Below are 18,436 nucleotides of genomic sequence, written 5' to 3'. Positions count from 1 at the left end.
GAAGACAGCCCCATGTACGTATACAGTGGGGCCTTGACTTATAAGTGTCCAGACTGAGTTTTTTTGAGATACGAGCCGTCTCTCGGCCGATTTTTTGCTTTGAGTTGCAAGCTCAAAAAAATTCGGGTTACGAGCCAGCTTCAGATACCCCACCGCTAGTTGGCACAGCGAATGTCACAGTGATTTGACATACAAGTAATTTGAGTTATGAGCTCCGTCACGGAACGAATTAAACTCGTAAGTCAAGGCCCCACTGTACTTGTAACCATGAGAACAGCAAGTTCAGTGTTTAACTGCAGCCCTACCCTAGAAGGACAAGCCTGGTGGGGCTGTTCCTCTTTATGGTTTTCTGCCTCAATTTGCCTGTCCTAAAGTGAAGAGGAATCTCTGGTGAGCCTCTGTGATGTGTGTCTGACACTTTATTAGGTGGTGCAGACTAATCTTTAATTTAATAGACCTGTGTTTCATTCTTTGCTCAAATATTTACAAGTTATAAGACCTTGGGAAGTCACTTGTGACTTCTTTCTAACTACCTCACAGGATTGCTGTGAGGATCATATTATGCAGGTAATAAAATTATTCTAGTTCCTGTCACATAATACATGTCCATTAAATATTAACTAATATCAATAAAAAAGCATACCCTACAGATTAGCTATTAAGGAATGCACTTAGAGGCGCAGTAATTTTGTTCAAAGACATACATCTGGCAAATGTTATAAAGCCAGTTTTGAAAGCCCAAAGGCAGCAAAACCTGTGCCCTTATAACAAGCACCTCAATCTTGTCAGTCTTTCCCTTTGTTCCTCCTGCTTCTTCACCTGGTCTTTTACAGAAGAGAAACCTTATTTCATAGACGCAAGGAATTTAAATGCTGGAAATGAACTTAGAAATCATCAAGCCAAGGGGCAGGCAAGCTGCTTTTAACAGACAAATCCATTGGATAGTTCTTGCCTGGAACAGTGGGTCAAAAGGAGGCTACGATGAGAAGGATTTGAAGATGCTGAGAAGGGAAGGAAAAAACAAGACAAAATGGTGACAGCTGCCCAAGGCAGGGCAAGTTGATAAGGGCGTGGGGCAGGAGGTGGTTTTCAACACAGGTCAGCCAACTTCTACATATCTGCCATTGCTCCGCAAGTGTAATATGCTCACTAAACTCATCTAATTCTCAGGGCTCAGAGTTACAAGTTCACTCTCCATGTATTGAGCTCAGTGCATAAGCACTCTCTCAGCTTCCTTCATTACAGGTCATCCAACTACCTGACATTTCTCATACAATATAAAGTTAGCCCATTAGTGCAATCACACCCCATGATATACTATATGTATTTTACAAATTACTTAGAGTATTTGTTCTATACCTTGATTAGAACGAGACAGTGTAACTGCAAGTGTATATATAGGATGAAAAGAATCGCATGAAAGAGGAGAGAATTAAGTAGAGAAGAAAATGTCTGAGCAAAGTTCGTGCCGAAATACAATACTGATTTGCATTACTTTTTGATATGCCACCCACATCTCAGTAATCCCACTAATAACGCTACTTCTAGTCTCTGATAAAGTTAATGCTTACAGTTTTGTCTCAAATGGGCTTTCTACATAACCAAAGCATTTTATTACATGATATCAAGTAAATTTTTATTTGAGGTATCCTAAACAAAGTTTCACTTGAGTCAAAATTACTTCCTACAAAATCTATCTCATATGCTTCCTCCCATCCTTATCTGCTATAGTTCATTTTAAAATTAATGCTTGAGTTTAAAACATCTGTGATAACGGACTTCTCTAGTTTTTTTATTCATCCTCCAACACCAGCTGCCACAATTAAGTACCTACTTTCTTGAAATACTAAAGATAATTGTGTATCACTCAAGTATTTTACTTTTCAAAATATTTTAAGAATCTCAAGTATTGCCAAAACCGGTTTGGCTCAGTGGATAGAGCGTCGGCCTGCGGACTGAAGGGTCCCAGGTTCGATTCCGGTCAAGGGCATGTACCTGGGTTGCGGGCACATCCCCAGTGGGAGATGTGCAGGAGGCGGCTGATCGATGTCTCTCTCTCATCGATGTTTCTAGCTCTCTATCTCTCTCCCTTCCTCTCTGTAAAAAAATCAATAAAATATATTTAAAAAAAAAAAAGAATCTCAAGTATTTGGTACATTAAATATTTATGTATTTTAATGTAGTGAAAGTGGGGGTACGTGGGGGATTATTATGTGTGTGTGTGTATGTGTGTGTGTAAATAAGTATTGCCCCAGGAGATTCTGCACTAGTATGTTTGTGATGTCCCCCAAAACCCCCAAACTTTCAGAGCTCCACCAGTGATTCTATTATTCATTTCTTGCCTGAAAACCACAGAAGTAGTGTATTTCAAACTGCTTCCAATATGCATGCCACTATTTAAAGTATGCCCCCCAAAAGAAAACAATCTGGGCCATTAATTTTAAATTCTAATTCCAGAAAGTTTTGTTGGATCAAAGTATCTTGCTTTTAAATTTCCTATTGTAAACCACAGTAACCTGATTTTTTTCTTCAAAAGTAAAAAATATAACTATCAACTTAAGTTATAGTTTAAAAGATGTTATATAAAACCACAGAATCAATTAAAACATTTATAATTCTCTGCCACACTACAGTATTTATGATTACTCATGTCATTTCTATTTTGCTTATCTTAAAAATATAAAGATACTGCTCTCCTCTTCTATATTATGTAAAATATTTAAAAAGAAAAATGTTAGTTTTTTTTTTCTTTGAAAGAGTTAAAAGCCCTTAAAACATGTTATTAATATAGCACCCAATAAAGTAATAATGAAGAAGGCACATAAGGTATAAAAAAATTTAATATTAAAATTTTCTTTTTCATTAAAGGTTGTGCCCATCTAAAACACATGCATAAAGTTCAGTAATGAATACCTCATTTCTTTGATTCTAAGATACTTTTTATATTTTAACATTTCTGAATTGAGTCTTATAATCAGTGACGTTATATTGGAAGCATTTATTTTATTCCGAATGGTGCTTCTTACAATCAATGAAAAATGGCACCTTAGACCTGATGAACTGTTTATAAAAAATGCTTTTTCCAATTAAAAGAGCAACTTTTTCTTTTTAAATGTAACACAATTGCCCCACACTCCAAACAACCCTAAATGTAGAGCTCCATAAACTATAATCTTTGATACGAGTGAAAAATGGCCAATAAATTTAATGAAGCAACTAAATTATCAGGACAAAAGAAATGACTCTAGTAAAAATATAATAACTTAAATAAGTAACAAATTTTATCAATGAATTATTATATAATTTCCAGAGGTTTAAGCAAGTAATTTTATACTGTGCGATCTTCCTGTTTTCTAAGTATTTGTTTGCCCTATGTGTAGACATAAAAATTAGAATAAAGGTGCATTCCACCTATAATATGCTGCAGATAAAGACTACTTTGCTGTAAAATAAGTTTCTACCTACCATACAAAAGATCAAAGTACAGTATATACATTTATGCTAAGGACAGAGCCAATGTTTAATGAAATGTTTAAAGACATAAAAACTATTTAAATATTAATGTCTATTAATACTGCAGGCTACTGATACTGCAGAAAGTCATATCATACTCTCTCTAACAATCACAAATCAACATTATGGTGTATAATGCCGATATTGCCTATAGCACTTTAATCATTTTATTAAAGTAAAGTGGTTAGGTTACTCCTTGTAAATTTCTAGTTGCCAGCATTCTAGTGACAGCACTGTGACCAAAAGCATCAAAAGTGTGATAGGTCCTATGTCAAACTTATCAAAGACAATTAACTCTTCTGTGCATTTTTTTAAAAAATTGAACATAAATATCAATTTTGAAAATTCAGTACGAAAATGGTTAGTATCCTTTCACTTAAATATTCAACAAAACAAGATCACTGTGAGAATAAGTACACAAATTTTTTTCAGCTACGTTAAGAGCGTCACACATTTCAAGATAGGTTTCTAGATTCTGTACTGACAAATGACGAGGAAACTTGCACCACCACAATCTTCCAGCCAGTGTAATACCTGCACATGTCTTGTTTTTAAGTTTGCACATGAAGGCCCAACAGCAATTTGAAAAGTCTGGGATTAGAAGCCAGTGAAAAGTCTCACATTCTTTCCTATTACCTATTCTAAGTGCATGTCATTTAATATTAATAATGGTAAATGCAACTAAAGGAGTCTGAGAGACACTCCAGTCAATGTAATTTCCTTGAAGACGAGGCAAATCTTTCCCAAACATTAAAATTTTGTGCCTTTGTCACAGTTTTCCCTGTTGGAAACCAATTCAAATTATTAAACTGAACTGAGTTACCTTAAAAATAAACATCAAATTCCCCCTCTCAACCACTTTTCCAAATAACAAAATAAAGAATGTACTATTTCTATTTCAGAATCTGTAAGAAGAAAAGACTTTCTTTTTGGCCAGGAACCGTAAAGACCTATAGCTCTCTAGGTCATCAAACACAGTTAGCAAAAACATACAATTTTAAATAGCTGGTATGATCTTATCATGGGGCTGGGGTTATTTTTGACAAACCTAACTTAAGACTTCTACATAAATAGAGCAAATGATGAATTGTTGGGAATGCACAGGAAACTAGGACCAAATGAAAGCTATCATTAGAAATGAAAAAACACCAATGGTTTTATACATATGTGTATACATACGTAAAACCCAAAGGAGACACAAACAATAAATGAATGAAAACGAAAACAAAAATAAATAACAGAAACCAAGACCAAATTTTTCTGCTACTCAGTTTACCTTGGAGATTAATCTGAACAGTGTTACCCAGAGCCTGCAGAACACACGACAGACACTTTGTTCCTGGTATACAAAGTAATGTTTTTAAATCCATCAACAACACTCTATATTTTGTGCCATTAAGATACTCACGTCAGGCAAGTGGCCAGGAAGTACTTTAGTACTAGCACTATCTATGCAGAATAGTAAATATAATGTGAAACAACACAATGCAAGCAAGCATTTATATGAAATGTGGGCCCATGCTAAATCTGGCTTCATGATTAATTACTTATTTTTTAAATTAGCAAACCGCCAATGTATTTCTTTACAGTATTTATTTTCCCCTTCATAAAAGCTAAGAGCTGTAACTATGAGCAATGTCAAATTTATCTAATTCTATTCAGTTTTTAAAAAGTATTTTATTATCTAAACTATCAACATCTATATTTCTCTGTATGTGCATGAATATAGACATACAGAGAAACAAAATAACCTATGACTCACACAATAAATATACACAGATTTTATATACAAACTAATGAGACTGCATGATTTTTATATTAAAGTACATGCTTTTCCACCACAGTTCTTCATTGTTATTAGGAGTAAGAGAAACCTTTTGCAACTAAGCACATGCAGCTAACGATTCAGGGTTTTAAGAATTTGTAGGTTAAAAAAATACAATTCCTAGAACACTGTTATCAAACAAATAAGTTTTATTGGCATCTAAAAACAAAATTCACCCAACATTGAAACGTACTTTAATATTTATGTTGTTGTTTTCTTTTTACTCACTGCAGTATGAGGAACAAATCACAAACACTTACTTTGGAGAAACAGAGACCATAGTGTATGTAGATTTTACAAAATCACTTTTTAAAATCTCTGTATTGTGCTCCTCAAATACCTAGAGCCAGTCTTTGCAGAAAATATCACAGCTTTGTCTATTACCTTAAAATTCTGCAGCAGCCTAAAGATATGGATAAGATATACCACGGCTTGCTATTCTGAAATATACCTATTACCATATCCAACCTAATAGTAGTATCTAAAAAATCCTTTCTTCCATAGGAAGTCTCTGACAAGCTGTTATTCATTTCCTTGAAGTTAAAAGAATCTGGGGGCAACATTTATATTTATCAGAAAAATAAAAAATGTTTACCTATCATGTTCATATTAAGAACAATGTCTATACAAGTCAGTTGTACAATTATTTTAAGAGAAAAGTGAACATGAACATCAGATTAACTTAATTCTGGCAGACAAAAGTGAACAACTATGGTCCAGTCAGCCATTAATCTATTACAGAGAGATGACAACTTTACAAAAGGTATCTTTTTACCTACTGAGTGATGATTATGTCCCCTCAGTTTCTGTGTTTTCTACCACTGGTTCACTTTCTACATCAGCAACTGTGTCACTCTTCTCCTTGTTTATTTCATTTGAAGATGTCAGTTTTTCATAAAGTTCAGGTTCATTCTGTACTGGTAAAGGTGGTGGTTGAGCATGTCTCTCAGCATTTTCACCATTAACCTGAGGCACATTATCACCTTTTCGTTGAGAAGTGGCCCCTTCAAAGAAATCAAAAACCCGAGCATGGGGAGGGGGGACCCAGGTGTTTTGAATTCTATCTCGTCCAAGACGATTTCCATTCATTTCTCTGCAGAAATCAAAATCTCTGTCATCCCTATCCCTCTGCCTCTCCCAGTGTCTTCTGCGGTCATCAAAATCTCTGTGAACTTCTTGAAATCCTCTGTTCCAAGGACCACTTCTGGGATCAAATCGATAGCTTCCAGACCGAAATCTCCCTCTTTCTTCATGTAAGCCTTTTGGACCAGCAAAGACAGGTAGAACCCGATGCTCTCTCTCATCAAAATCTCTATGCCCCCATGGCTTCTCTGGAGTAAAGCCAAAGTGGTCTCTTCGACCAAGATGATCCATGCCTGGCCTCACAAGATTCTCTCTAATATCTACAGGAGGCCTTACAAAATGATCCCTGCCATCTAATGGAGGCCTTCCAGGACCATCTCTGGGATCTACAGGCCGCCCAATCACATCCCTAACATCCACTGGGGGAGGTCTACTCATGCTTTCCCTGGTTTCTATAGGAGGAAACCTGTAATCTCTATCGCCTTCCTGTTGAATGTTATCATTTCCAAGCGGTATCCTTTTTTCTGGATTAGCAATATTGTCTATACTTTGCCTTCCAGGAATTAGAAAAGGTCTTTCTGGCTGACTAAAAATATCTCCTGGAGGAAAAGGACCACGGGGAGGTGGATGAAGAGCTGAATCAAGCATCGATGGGGGAGGGAGTCCTCGTTGGGGTGGAATTCCAGGCTGTAGCAAAGGAAATCTTGGTCCAGGTGCCTGCGGTATTAGTCCTGGACGAAGGTCTAACATTGGCATTACAGGCATCCTTTGATTAGAGAGATGTAAAGGGGGTAAATTTTGAGGCCCACCGGGTGGCTGTGTTCCCAAAGGTCCAGATGTATTTAGAACATTGGGTGGCTGTACTCCTATAAGTCCAGAATTGTTAGGGAGACTGGGGGGTAGTACTCCCATAAGTCCAGAATTACTCGAAACACCGGATGGTTGTATTCCCAAAATTCCAGAGTTATTTAGAATATTTGGTGGCTGGGCTCCAATAATCCCAGAACCACTGGAAACGTTAGATGGCCGGACTCCAAGCATTTCAGAATTACTTGGTGCATTTGGTCTTTGAACTCCAAGAATTCCAGAATTGTTTGTCACATTTGGCGGCTGTCCTCCTAAAATTGCAGAGCCGCTTGGAATATCATTTGGAATCACTAAAATGGAAAGGGGAGAAAAAACAAAAAACAAAAATTATTCTGGTATAAAAAGAAAACTAATGCTATAATTTCCAGCAGTTAGCTTAGAGTTAATCAGCTAAATTCAAAGTATACTAAATACTAAGTAAGAATTATAGCTAAGATTAATACCAGTTATAGTAAAATTTAAATATTAAACATGATCTTTAAGTTAACAAAAATGCCAGGTTTTATACTTATTTGCCACCTTTAAACCACAATTCTTTATATATATGCTAACCGTGGTGCCAAAAAAAAAAAAAAAAGGACTTGCTGCTTTCAAACACCATATTTATTTGTAGACCTGGCTAAATAATACCTGTCATAAGTAAGTTATTTATACTTAGTATGTGTTCATTTTTATCGTTTTGTAGGTATTCATATTTTGTGCAATCTTATTTTGATAACACATTAAATCAGTCCCATTAAGCAAAAGAAAAAAATAAGTAGAGGGAATGAGGTCTCAATGGAAAGGCGTCAAAATCTATACTATCCTGAACAGAATAACAAATTTGTTTTTAATATAAATTTCAAAGGACAGTGATCTTTTTAAAAACTGCATTTCAATATTTGTGCATTAAACTGGTTACAAATGCATGGCACCTCGGAATTAAACACCACTATACAGAAGCAGTATTTATGATTTAATTATGTGTTTCTGGGGATTTTCATTTTAGTTTTTACCTGATCTGGTGTTTTCACCAGAAGAGATCTGGTGATCTATAAGATGAGGTACTTTTTCTTCAGGCTCTGCTTGTTTAGGGGGAGGATTAAAAACAGTTCCAGCTGGCAGAGTGGAAGGAGCAAGACTGCTGGCAACAGAACCACCTGGTAAAACAAGGCTACCAAATCCAACCTCTTTCACAGTTTCTGGAGTCATGGATAATGGCGGCTGCACCAAAGCTGTTTAAAGAGTGAGAGACTGTATTTCAGACTTAATTATCTCATCATTCATGTGCTAAGTTAAAATATTAACCATGAATAACAATGGCCTTGCCAAACTCTTAAATGACTCCCTATCCTCTCTCCCCAATTGTCTGGTATGATTGCTCAATTAACAACATACAGTAGGTCCTCACTTAAGGTTGTCGGTAGGTTCTGTGACTTTAAAATGGTGTAACTAACCATAGGCTAGTTGATATAAACAAGTGTTAAGTTCCTAAGGATCTCAAAAACATTGTTACCAAACAACATTGAGTGAAACAAAGTTACTTGAGGACCTTCCTATAGGAATTTTCTTCTGGTCCCTCTATTTCATTTATAATAAAAACTACATTCTTTCATAGCACCCCTGTATTACCTAGCACAGTGGCCGGCAAACTGCGGCTCGCGAGCCACATGCGGCTCTTTGGCCCCTTGAGTGTGGCTCTTCCTAAGCCTTAGGAGTACCCTAATTAAGTTAATAACAATGTACCTACCTATATAGTTTAAGTTTAAAAAATCTGGCTCTCAAAAGAAATTTCAATCGTTGTATTGTTGATATTTGGCTCTGTTGACTAATGAGTTTGCCGACCACTGCTCCAGGGTAATGTGTAATAACTGAGGCTTAAAATGACAAATGAGTCACCATAAAGATTAAACTGTTATTTTTTAATTTAAAAAATTTTTTAGAAATATTTGCACAAAAATGTTTAGTAAAATAAGGACCAGTAATTTAAGAAAATCTCAGCAATACAAAAAAAATTCATAATTTTCCAAGGAAGCTAGCACATGTATCTCTGAATATATAGAAATGATTAGTGCAGACTGGCAAATATGTATAAGAATGAATATCCACCCAATCCCCCTGAAATTAGAATGGGCTGGGGTTCTTATATTCACAACTTTTTGTAAAATGAGGTTAGGAGCTCATCAGATGGGAGGAGATAAAGTGGACTGCAAATAAAAAAGGTATAAACATTCCATTTAAAAGGATGTGTAGAAAGCCCCCTAAATGTTTATATTATTTATATGTTAAAAAACAAATTAAAGGAATATAAAACCACAATCAAGCAATTAGAATTTTCAGCCCAATTTTTATCACAATACTATTAAATCATTTACTTGGGGATTTTAGGAACTGTGTTATCCTCATATTTAGCTCTAAATGATCTGGACAAACTGTTAGCACATAAGAAAGCTATAAAACCACCTGGGCTCACAAATGCAAATTTTAAGAATTAAATGAGATCGAGTGAGTAAATAGGAGAGTATCTGGAACACAATGGTATTTCCTTTTCTCCATTATTTTTATCCCGGACATTCCAAAATGAAGAAATTAAGAAGAAATAATTAAAAGGTAGGCTCTAGGATGAGTCTCTATGAATAGTGAATTCAGATATGGCTTCTGAGTGGGAGGAGGGTGGAATGGGTCAATGGGAGAAAAGGTGGGACATCTGTAATACTTTCAACAATAAAGATAAATTTAAAAAAAATTTTTTCCAGCCCGGCAAGTGTAGCTCAGTGGTTGATCATCAACCCATGAACAAAGAGGTCAAAAGTTCGATTCCCAGTCAAGGCACATGCCTGGATTTCAGGCTTGAACCCCAGTTTCTCTATCCCTCTTCCTTCCTCACTTAAAAAAAACCCACAAAAAACAAACAAACAAACAAAAAAACCAATAAAAATATTTACATTATTTTTTAAAAACTTATCAGGAAGACTAAACAATTCTTCCTACTTAACCAACCAACAATAACAAAAAAAGAAGAATCCTAATACGGTCTAAACACTAAAAGAGAGTTAAGAATTTAAAAATATAAGAGAAATAGATATTATCAAAAGGGGAGCTCTCTACCACATACACTCTCTTTACAATAAAGTCCACCAGGCCATCATTGGCGGAAACTAAGAAGCTCTCAGAAACATCTCAAAAGATCCAGAGGCAATATCAAAGGTCTTTCATTGTCAGAAATGGAGCAGTCTGCCCAAGGGGGATTCAGTGGTTGAGCATCAACCTATGAACCAAGAGGTCATGGTTCGATTCCTGGTCAGGGCACATGCTCAGATTGCAGGCTTGATCCCTGATAGGGGGTGTGCAGGAGGCAGCCAATCAGTGATTCTCATCATTGATGTTTCAATCACTTTCTTCCCCCCACCCCCTTCCACTCTAAAATCAATAAAAATATATTTTTGTAAAAAGAAAATGGAACTAAAATGCAAAGAGGAAAGTGAATGCAACTGCTTGGAAGCAAACATCCATAATCCATAAACACTTAAGAAAATGCTGAAACCGGTTTGGCTCAGGTGATAGAGCGTCGGCCTGCGGACTGAAGGGTCCCAGGTTCGATTCCGGTCAAGGGCATGTACCTGGGTTGCGGGCACATCCCCGGTGGGGGATGTGCAGGAGGCGGCTGATCGATGTTTCTCTCTCATCGATGTTTCTGACTCTATCTCTCTCCCTTCCTCTCTGTAAAAAATCAATAAAATATATTAAAAAAAAAAAAAAGAAAGAAAATGAGGAGAAAGTAGTGGGAGGGAAAGGGAGAGAAAGAGGAGGAGAAATAAGAGAAATCCTCTCCAGCTTCAACCACTGGATAGCACTGGAATTAATATAGAACTAACTCATTACTCTGAAAAAAAGGCATTTACAGGAAATAATTTAGCATCTGCATGTACAACTGTATGTCAAGGTAAACTAGATACACTTAGATGATAAGAGGAAGTTTTTCTTTATAGAAAAATTCTAGTTAAGCAATATGCAAAGAATTATAAAATTCGAAAGATCACCACTTTGAAATGAATGAAAATTAGATTTAAGTAATAGTGATCAATGGATGGAAACCATAGGATACAAATTTGAGGGAAACGTTTTTAATCACCAGGCTCCAATACCTGAATGCTCGGACGCATCTTAACATCATTTAAAGTGGGAAAAGAAGGCACTGCATGGCTCCTGAGGTGAGGCACCACACCTTTAAGGATTCTCACCAAAAAAGAAGCAAGCCTTTGGTGCTAAAAACTTCCTATTCATAGGAAATTCAAGGAGATAGAGGGACAAATTCAATACCATAAACAAAAAAAACACCAAATACATCATTTGGAATTTTGCATAGAGAAGATAACTGTTTCTTTAATCAATCAAATGTATTAAGAATTTAAAAAGAGCCCAGCTGGTGTGGCTCAGTGGTTGAGCATCAACCCATGACCAAGAGATCACCAGTTTGATTCCCGGTCAGGGCACAAACCTAGGTTTTGGGCTCAACCCCCAGTAAGGGGTGTGCAGGAGACAGCCAATTGATGTTTCTCTCTCACATTGATGTTTCTATCTCTCTATCCCTCTCCCTTCCTCTCTCTAAAATCAATAAAAACATATTTTTTAAAAAAAGAATTGAAAAAGAAAGGGAGGTTTGGGCAGTACTTCTCTAGATTAAGATATTTAATACATACACACACAGAAATAAGATGTAGAGACCCTTCTTTGAATTTTGACTAAAATAAACCAATTATAAAAAGACATTTTGAGACAAGAAAGCCAATCTGAACATGGACTGACATATGATATTGTTAAATTTTTTAGAAATCATTTAACAACAACAAAAAAATGTGTTTCTAAAAACTTTCATAATAAAAAAGAACAATACTTCAAAAGAATGAGAAACAACACATTAACACTCCATGAATTAAGAAAATCCTAAAACAGAAAACTCACATGTTGGTACTACTGGTGGAATAGTAGGCGGTGGTACAACAGGTGGTGGAACTGGAGGTGGCATAAAACCTACATGGGAAAAAAAAGACCCAAAATAAAATAGCATAAGAAAAGTTACTTCTTTTAAAGCAAAGATTTCAATAGCTATAAATCAAATTCTACATCCTTACAAAAGCCTTTTATTACTACAATCTCATATTTGTGAATGTACTTTCCATTTTAAAAATTATTTTTATATACACTACCTTATTTGATCCTTAGTATAGAGTGTGCTAAAGCAATGCACAGAGGTCCTCATCAAGAGAAAGTTCTGTGACACTCAATACAATGCTATCAAACTGAAGATTACAAGCCAGGCAACCTGTTAATATGTTAACATGGTGACTACCTGGGGAGTTAAACATTGCATTTCAAGCTGCTGATAACATTATATGCAACAATGTCATCTGTAAAAGGTGCTATTATATTTCTTTGATAAATATAATGTTTACCTACTAGATAAGGTATTTATTTTCCTTAATCTTGGATGTTACTATATTATGTTTTGAGCACTGAAACAAATCTCCAATTTAATACTGGCTGTTTGATGATTTTCAATACTAAATGATCAAACTATAAACCTGTTTCCTTGAATTTTTAAAATACAGAGCTATCATTAAATTGAATTAAAAAACAGTTGCTGAAGATAAGAAAAAAAAGAGATGTGATTTTCAACAAATGAATGCTCGACAATGACTTTATAAAGTCTGAGCGGTATAGTTTTTGAAATAATCAGTTTATAATATCTTCTAAAAATAAATTTTAATCACAAATACTGAAAATTTTGACAAAATTGTCAAATACTTAAAATATACAAAAATAAAATTCTTATTAAAATCTGCATCAATTTCAAATTAACGTAGTAAACTGTAATTTTAAAACTTTATGTCATAAGACAAACAAATTACAAGCATTTTCAGACAATGAATTCACTTTTTGGCCTTGTTAGTATTTTTTAGAAACTCTATTTAATAGCTAAGAGCTTAAATTACAAATATCGAAGTATAGTACCTTGTTTGTTAAAATAGACAAATAATTCTATATAAGCAATTACTTATATTTAATTAATATGTGTTATTTAAGTAATCTATAGTTTTTACCTAGAAACACTGATTTCAAGAACTTTTGTTTATCAACAATTAGGTCAAAATGCATTATGAATTCAATTAGCATTTTAAGATATTATTTCTAATGTCAAAATGGAAACCCTAATGATTTTTTGGAGAAAAATCTATATAATTTAATGCACACTTTCCAATGAATAATAACTATAAAGAACTAATATATAACAATTTCATCATAAATATTAAATTATTTTAAGAGCACTTCAATGATTTTAAAGGATTCCATTTCTTCTCTGTCAATGCTTCTTAACGTGTGGTCCCCAACAAAAAGAGGCTGACCAGCGATTTGTGCTTTAACATACCTTCCCAGTGATTCCAACATGCTAATGTTTAAAAAATCACTGCACTATAGCCTTTTAACCTGGAAAAAGAAATGATATTCTAGAGTTCCATTAATAAGACAAAAACTCCTTACCAGGAGGTGGTTGTGAAGGGTTAAAACTTGCTCGTAGAAAAGGAGGTGGAGGTATTGGACTGAATCCAGGAGGAGGAACCGGCATTGACACAGGAAATGCTGGTGGGACTAAACTAACTGTAGGCACAGCTGGTGCTACTGGAATCTTTGTGGATAGAAAATAAAAAGTCCATAAATCATTTTATCCATCTGCAATGATTACATCTTGGAACACCTAAAGGTAAATTATTTCTATTTCTTGTTTAGGAAGGTAACAAATACCATTATATTAAGCTGCTTTGTTCCTTTCCTTTTTGAATACTTGTAAAAGTCAGTCTACTTGGGGTAAAAGCAAGGCACTATTTCTCACCAGATAGTGTATGTGGAGATTGTGAAATCGATCTTATATTCAAGTGATATAAAGTAACGGCACCTATTTGAATAGTGAGTATAAGGCTCAATTTTAAATTGCCATCTCCCAGTAAGTTTATAGTACCTAACTCTGCTATGCAACCTAGGAGGCATGTCAATAACAGCTTTAAAATTACTCCAATTTCTCATAAGTTTATTTTCTACTCCTAGCATAAATACCTTGTACTCATCCTAGGTACAATAATCCCCAAATATTTAACTGCATTATAGCCATACCTCTCTTCTAAAATCCCTATTATATTAACAGTCTATTCAACATCTTAACTTTGTTGTCTAAAAGATACTTCATATGCACAAAACTTAACTAACTTCCAATTGTCCTCCCCCCAAAAATGCTTTCCACAGTCTTTCCCATTCTCAGATAACAGTAACTCCATCTTTCCAATTTCTCAGACCAAAAACCTTCCCTCTGCTCTTTCTCACAACTCAAATCTAATTGTGCCATGAGGTTCCATTGGTGATAACATCCAAATACACCTAGCATCTGACTACTTCTCATTCCCTCCCACTGCTATCAGTCTACTAGTCTAAGCCACCATCATCTCTCACTGGGATTGCTCTCACTGTCTTTTCACCAGTCTCCCTTGCTTTTATCAATGCCCACTATTCTATTCTCAAAATAGTAGCCAGCACAATCCTTTAAAACTTTAAGCCAGATCAAGTCACTTCTTCCTTCAAAATCCTCCAAAGGATCCACATCCCAGATTGAAAACCAAAGTCTTTCTAGAGGTGTCCTTTCTATACTAGTCTAGCCTACTTGCTATTCCTTGAACACACCAAGCATGAGCCTTTTCCTTGGATAGCCAAATGGTTATTATATAAGATTGTCGCATCTACCCAAGCTGATCATCCTTATACTATCTTTTTCCTTCCATAGTATCTCATAAACTTATTTTATATTTTCTGTCTCCCTTTTGGAGAACAAAAGCTCTATTAAGGGCAGGGATTTGTGGTTTGTTTTTGTTTTTTTCAGTGATGTATCCTAATCTCAAGTGCCTAAAACAATAAATGCCACAGAGCAGGCAATCAGTAATCATCTGTTTTATAAATACGTATTTAAATATGAATTAGATCATTTCTAAAAATTCTTCTTAAAAAAGTGTTTGTGTAAACTCTTATTTATTGCACTTTGGACAATTTCCTCCAGGTTTTAGAAAGTAAATACATGAGTAAAAACAGAAATGTAAAACAACACATTCAACAACAAAAACACCCAGCACTAACCTGTAACACAGCAACAGGTGGAGGAAAAACCTCTGCCTGGGTTGTGACCACTGTTTCCTTTTCAACAGGAGGTGGGCTCTGAGTTGTCTGGACCGTCTCTTTAACAGGTTCTGAGCTTTTCACAGTTTCCCATTCTAAATAAAATATTTGAAATTGATTTCCTCTAGATAAGTGCAACTTTAAATTTTATTTCTATGTATATACTTATTTCATGCTTGCCTAAGTCCTTCATCTACCTTGGCACATCTATCTTTAAGATGGGTCCATAGCTATAGGTGATAATTTAGGTTTTGCCCAGATAAATCTAATTAGGACACTAAGGAGGAGTCCAAAGAAGCATGACACGAGATACAAATGAAAAACACTAAAATATCTGGTATAAAGAAAACACTTAAAAGGGATATAATACATATGTATCTCAAAGGCTGTCTGACATAAGAGGAACCAACCTATTCTATATTTTGTCACAAGGGAAAATCAACAAGAACTAACCCAATACCAAAAAATATTTCTGAAAATACAGCAATGCAAAAATAGAATGGTCTAATGGTTCCTCCAATGATTCTCCATCTCCCTCAGAGTAAGGATCAAAGTCATTATAATGACTAATAAGACTTTACATGAGCTCACCCCTCTGTATCTCTCTGACTTCATCTCCTACTACGCACTCCTCACTTACTTTGCTCAAGTCATATTGGTCTCCTGATTTCTGAACAGGTTTTGCACTTGTTGTTCCTCTATACGGAATGCGTTCCCCAGATAGCTGCACATCTCACCCCTTCAACTATCACCCTCTCCGTTATAGCCCCTTCAACCGATAAAAATTGCAATAGCTCCACAACTAGACTGCCTATCTCCCCTTGATTTTTCTTCTTAAAACTTAGAAACATAGAAATACCGTATAGTTTATCTCTTTTGTTAATGATCTATCTTTCCACTAGAAGATGGGTGGGCAAACTTTTCCTATACTAAAGTAGTGGGGGGGGTGGGGGGAGTCATATAAAATAGATAAACTTAAGTGAGCGGGGCTTTGTTTCAGTGAAACTTTATTTACAGACTAGGCTGCTGACAAGATTTGGCCCAGGGACTATAGGTTATCAACTCCTATACTACAACGTGCACTGCATGAAATATTTTTGTCTGTCTGTCTTACTGCTATAATCCCAGTTCCTAAAATTATGCCTGGCACACAGCAGGAACTAAAATATTTAGTAAATGAATACATGTTCTGGAGGAACATCCATCAAGTAAAAGGAGAAATTGACAAGAAGAAAACTGAAAAAGTGTCTGAATATATGAGTTGGCCTGAGAACAAAAATATTCTAAAAATTAGCTATTATGCTACAAAGATGTGAAGCAATAACATATATAGCATATTTCAATTATTTTAAGAATTCTTACTGGTTATAATTGCTAATCATTTTTTAAAATAAAAAGACAAGGTTTTTGCCCTAACCAGTTTGGCTCAGTGGATAGAGCGTCGGCCTGCGTGCGGACTGAAGGGTCCCAGGTTTGATTCTGATCAAGGGCATGTGCCTTGGTTGCGGCACATCCTCAGTAGGAAGTGTGCAGGAGGCAGCTGATCAATGTTTCTTTCTCATTGATGTTTCTAACTATCCCTCTCCCCTACTCTCTGTAAAAAATCAATAAAATATATTTTTTAAAAAAGACAAGGTTTTTAAAAGAGCATGTCAGAAGATCATTTGGTTAAAGCAAATGATCTCTGCCATAAAATGACAAAGTATGGGCACATAAGCATTCTCAAATTACATGAATATGAACCATTCTCAACATGGATACTAATCAAAATAATCTAGGCAGTTTTTCAAAGAAGCTTATGAAATCTCCAGTTCTCATTTAAACTCAAGGAATTAAATATTTAGTTTTAAAAAACCTCCATATACACAATATATAACTCTTTGTCTTGAAGAGGAAAACTTTGTTAAAGACACTAAAAAATGCTACATTTGTAAACTTCTAAAATACTCTCTTCTCTATACTCTGACACTTAATGAAATAGAACCCATGAAACATATACATTGAACACAAAAGTGTTTCATATTTTTTCTCTTTTTGGAGGAAAGAAGCCAGGAAATAGAATAAACACAATTCACCCTATCTTACCAATTACAAACATTTAAGTGTGCTTTTTAAACATAAAACTACCTTTAGGGTTCTTACCAGTATTTACAGTTTCCTGGTCAATCATGCCTCCTTCTGCAAAACCTTCCAAGTCGTCCACTTTAACTTTTTCCCATGGTATGTATGTAACTCCAAGGTCCACATCCCAGAATTGTTTGTATTCTGTTTTTACACCTTTGTTTAAAGCCCAAGCAATCTATCAGGAATTAGGAGAGGAAACAGAAAGCTTATCAATACTGTAAAAACAGGGCAAAACATTAAAAAACATGTAGACACTGTAAATACAAATAAAATTAGTTTTAAAAATCAGCTGGACAGGCACAGCATTACTACTGAAAGAACAGCAGCCATGAAAAGTTTTCATGTTCTGTTTTTGTTTGTAAAATAAAAACTGCATTAGATTGGGATTGTCTTTATGAAATTTATTTCCACTTCTTACTTTAAGACAACACATTTCCAGGAACAATATCCAAATCTACTTTTCACCATAAAAAATGTCAAGTTACATTATCGATAATTAGAATAGTTATTATAATTTAAACAAAAACTTGGTACTCCAGAAAAGAGACCAGTGACACTGGAGTTTACAGGAAACACTCTGCCATAAAATGACAAAGCATGGGCACATTACCTCCATTGAAAGCAGTTACATTAACGTTTTTAATTCAGTTACAGAAACTGATGGAATAAATTATCTCCAAATCGAAGAAATTGGTTATACAAGGTAAAAATGGAAAAATACATAATTACTCAGTTTAAAGATTAAAGGAAAATAAAAATAAAACCTTCATAAGGGCCTGGGTTGTATGAAATAGGCTAAAAAGGAGAAATTAATAATATAAGTTGACTAAA

The 18,436-nt window shown here is 35.1% G+C and overlaps 1 protein-coding gene across 12 annotated transcripts in view; it reads right to left on the bottom strand.

The window, feature by feature from the left end:
* SCAF8 (SR-related CTD associated factor 8) overlaps positions 1 to 18,436 on the bottom strand; it is a 103,909-nt gene that overhangs the window by 38,600 nt on the left and 46,873 nt on the right. For 6 of the 12 annotated variants that reach the window (XR_002830518.1, XM_006093871.3, XM_014460117.2 and 3 more), the window contains exons 15-20: positions 17,624 to 17,780; positions 15,443 to 15,576; positions 13,808 to 13,952; positions 12,230 to 12,298; positions 8,284 to 8,502; positions 6,114 to 7,578 (exon numbers count right to left, since the gene is read on the bottom strand). Coding sequence is in view for 10 of the 12 variants with exons in the window: in XM_006093871.3 (XP_006093933.1) it covers positions 6,128 to 7,578; positions 8,284 to 8,502; positions 12,230 to 12,298; positions 13,808 to 13,952; positions 15,443 to 15,576; positions 17,624 to 17,780 (2,175 nt within the window). In the remaining 2 variants the exon portion in view is untranslated. Of the gene's footprint in view, positions 1 to 175; positions 1,002 to 5,469; positions 7,579 to 8,283; positions 8,503 to 12,229; positions 12,299 to 13,807; positions 13,953 to 15,442; positions 15,577 to 17,623; positions 17,781 to 18,436 lie in introns of those variants that run through there. The other 6 variants (XM_014460119.2, XM_023758188.1, XM_014460120.2 and 3 more) reach the window with 3 other exon arrangements.

This window comes from Myotis lucifugus, unplaced genomic scaffold, assembly GCF_000147115.1.
Source record: "Myotis lucifugus unplaced genomic scaffold, Myoluc2.0 scaffold_125, whole genome shotgun sequence".
In the NCBI taxonomy this organism is placed as follows: Eukaryota; Metazoa; Chordata; class Mammalia; order Chiroptera; family Vespertilionidae; genus Myotis; species Myotis lucifugus.
Note: the sequence above shows the minus strand (reverse complement) of the source record. Positions and strands in the feature narration are given on the sequence as shown.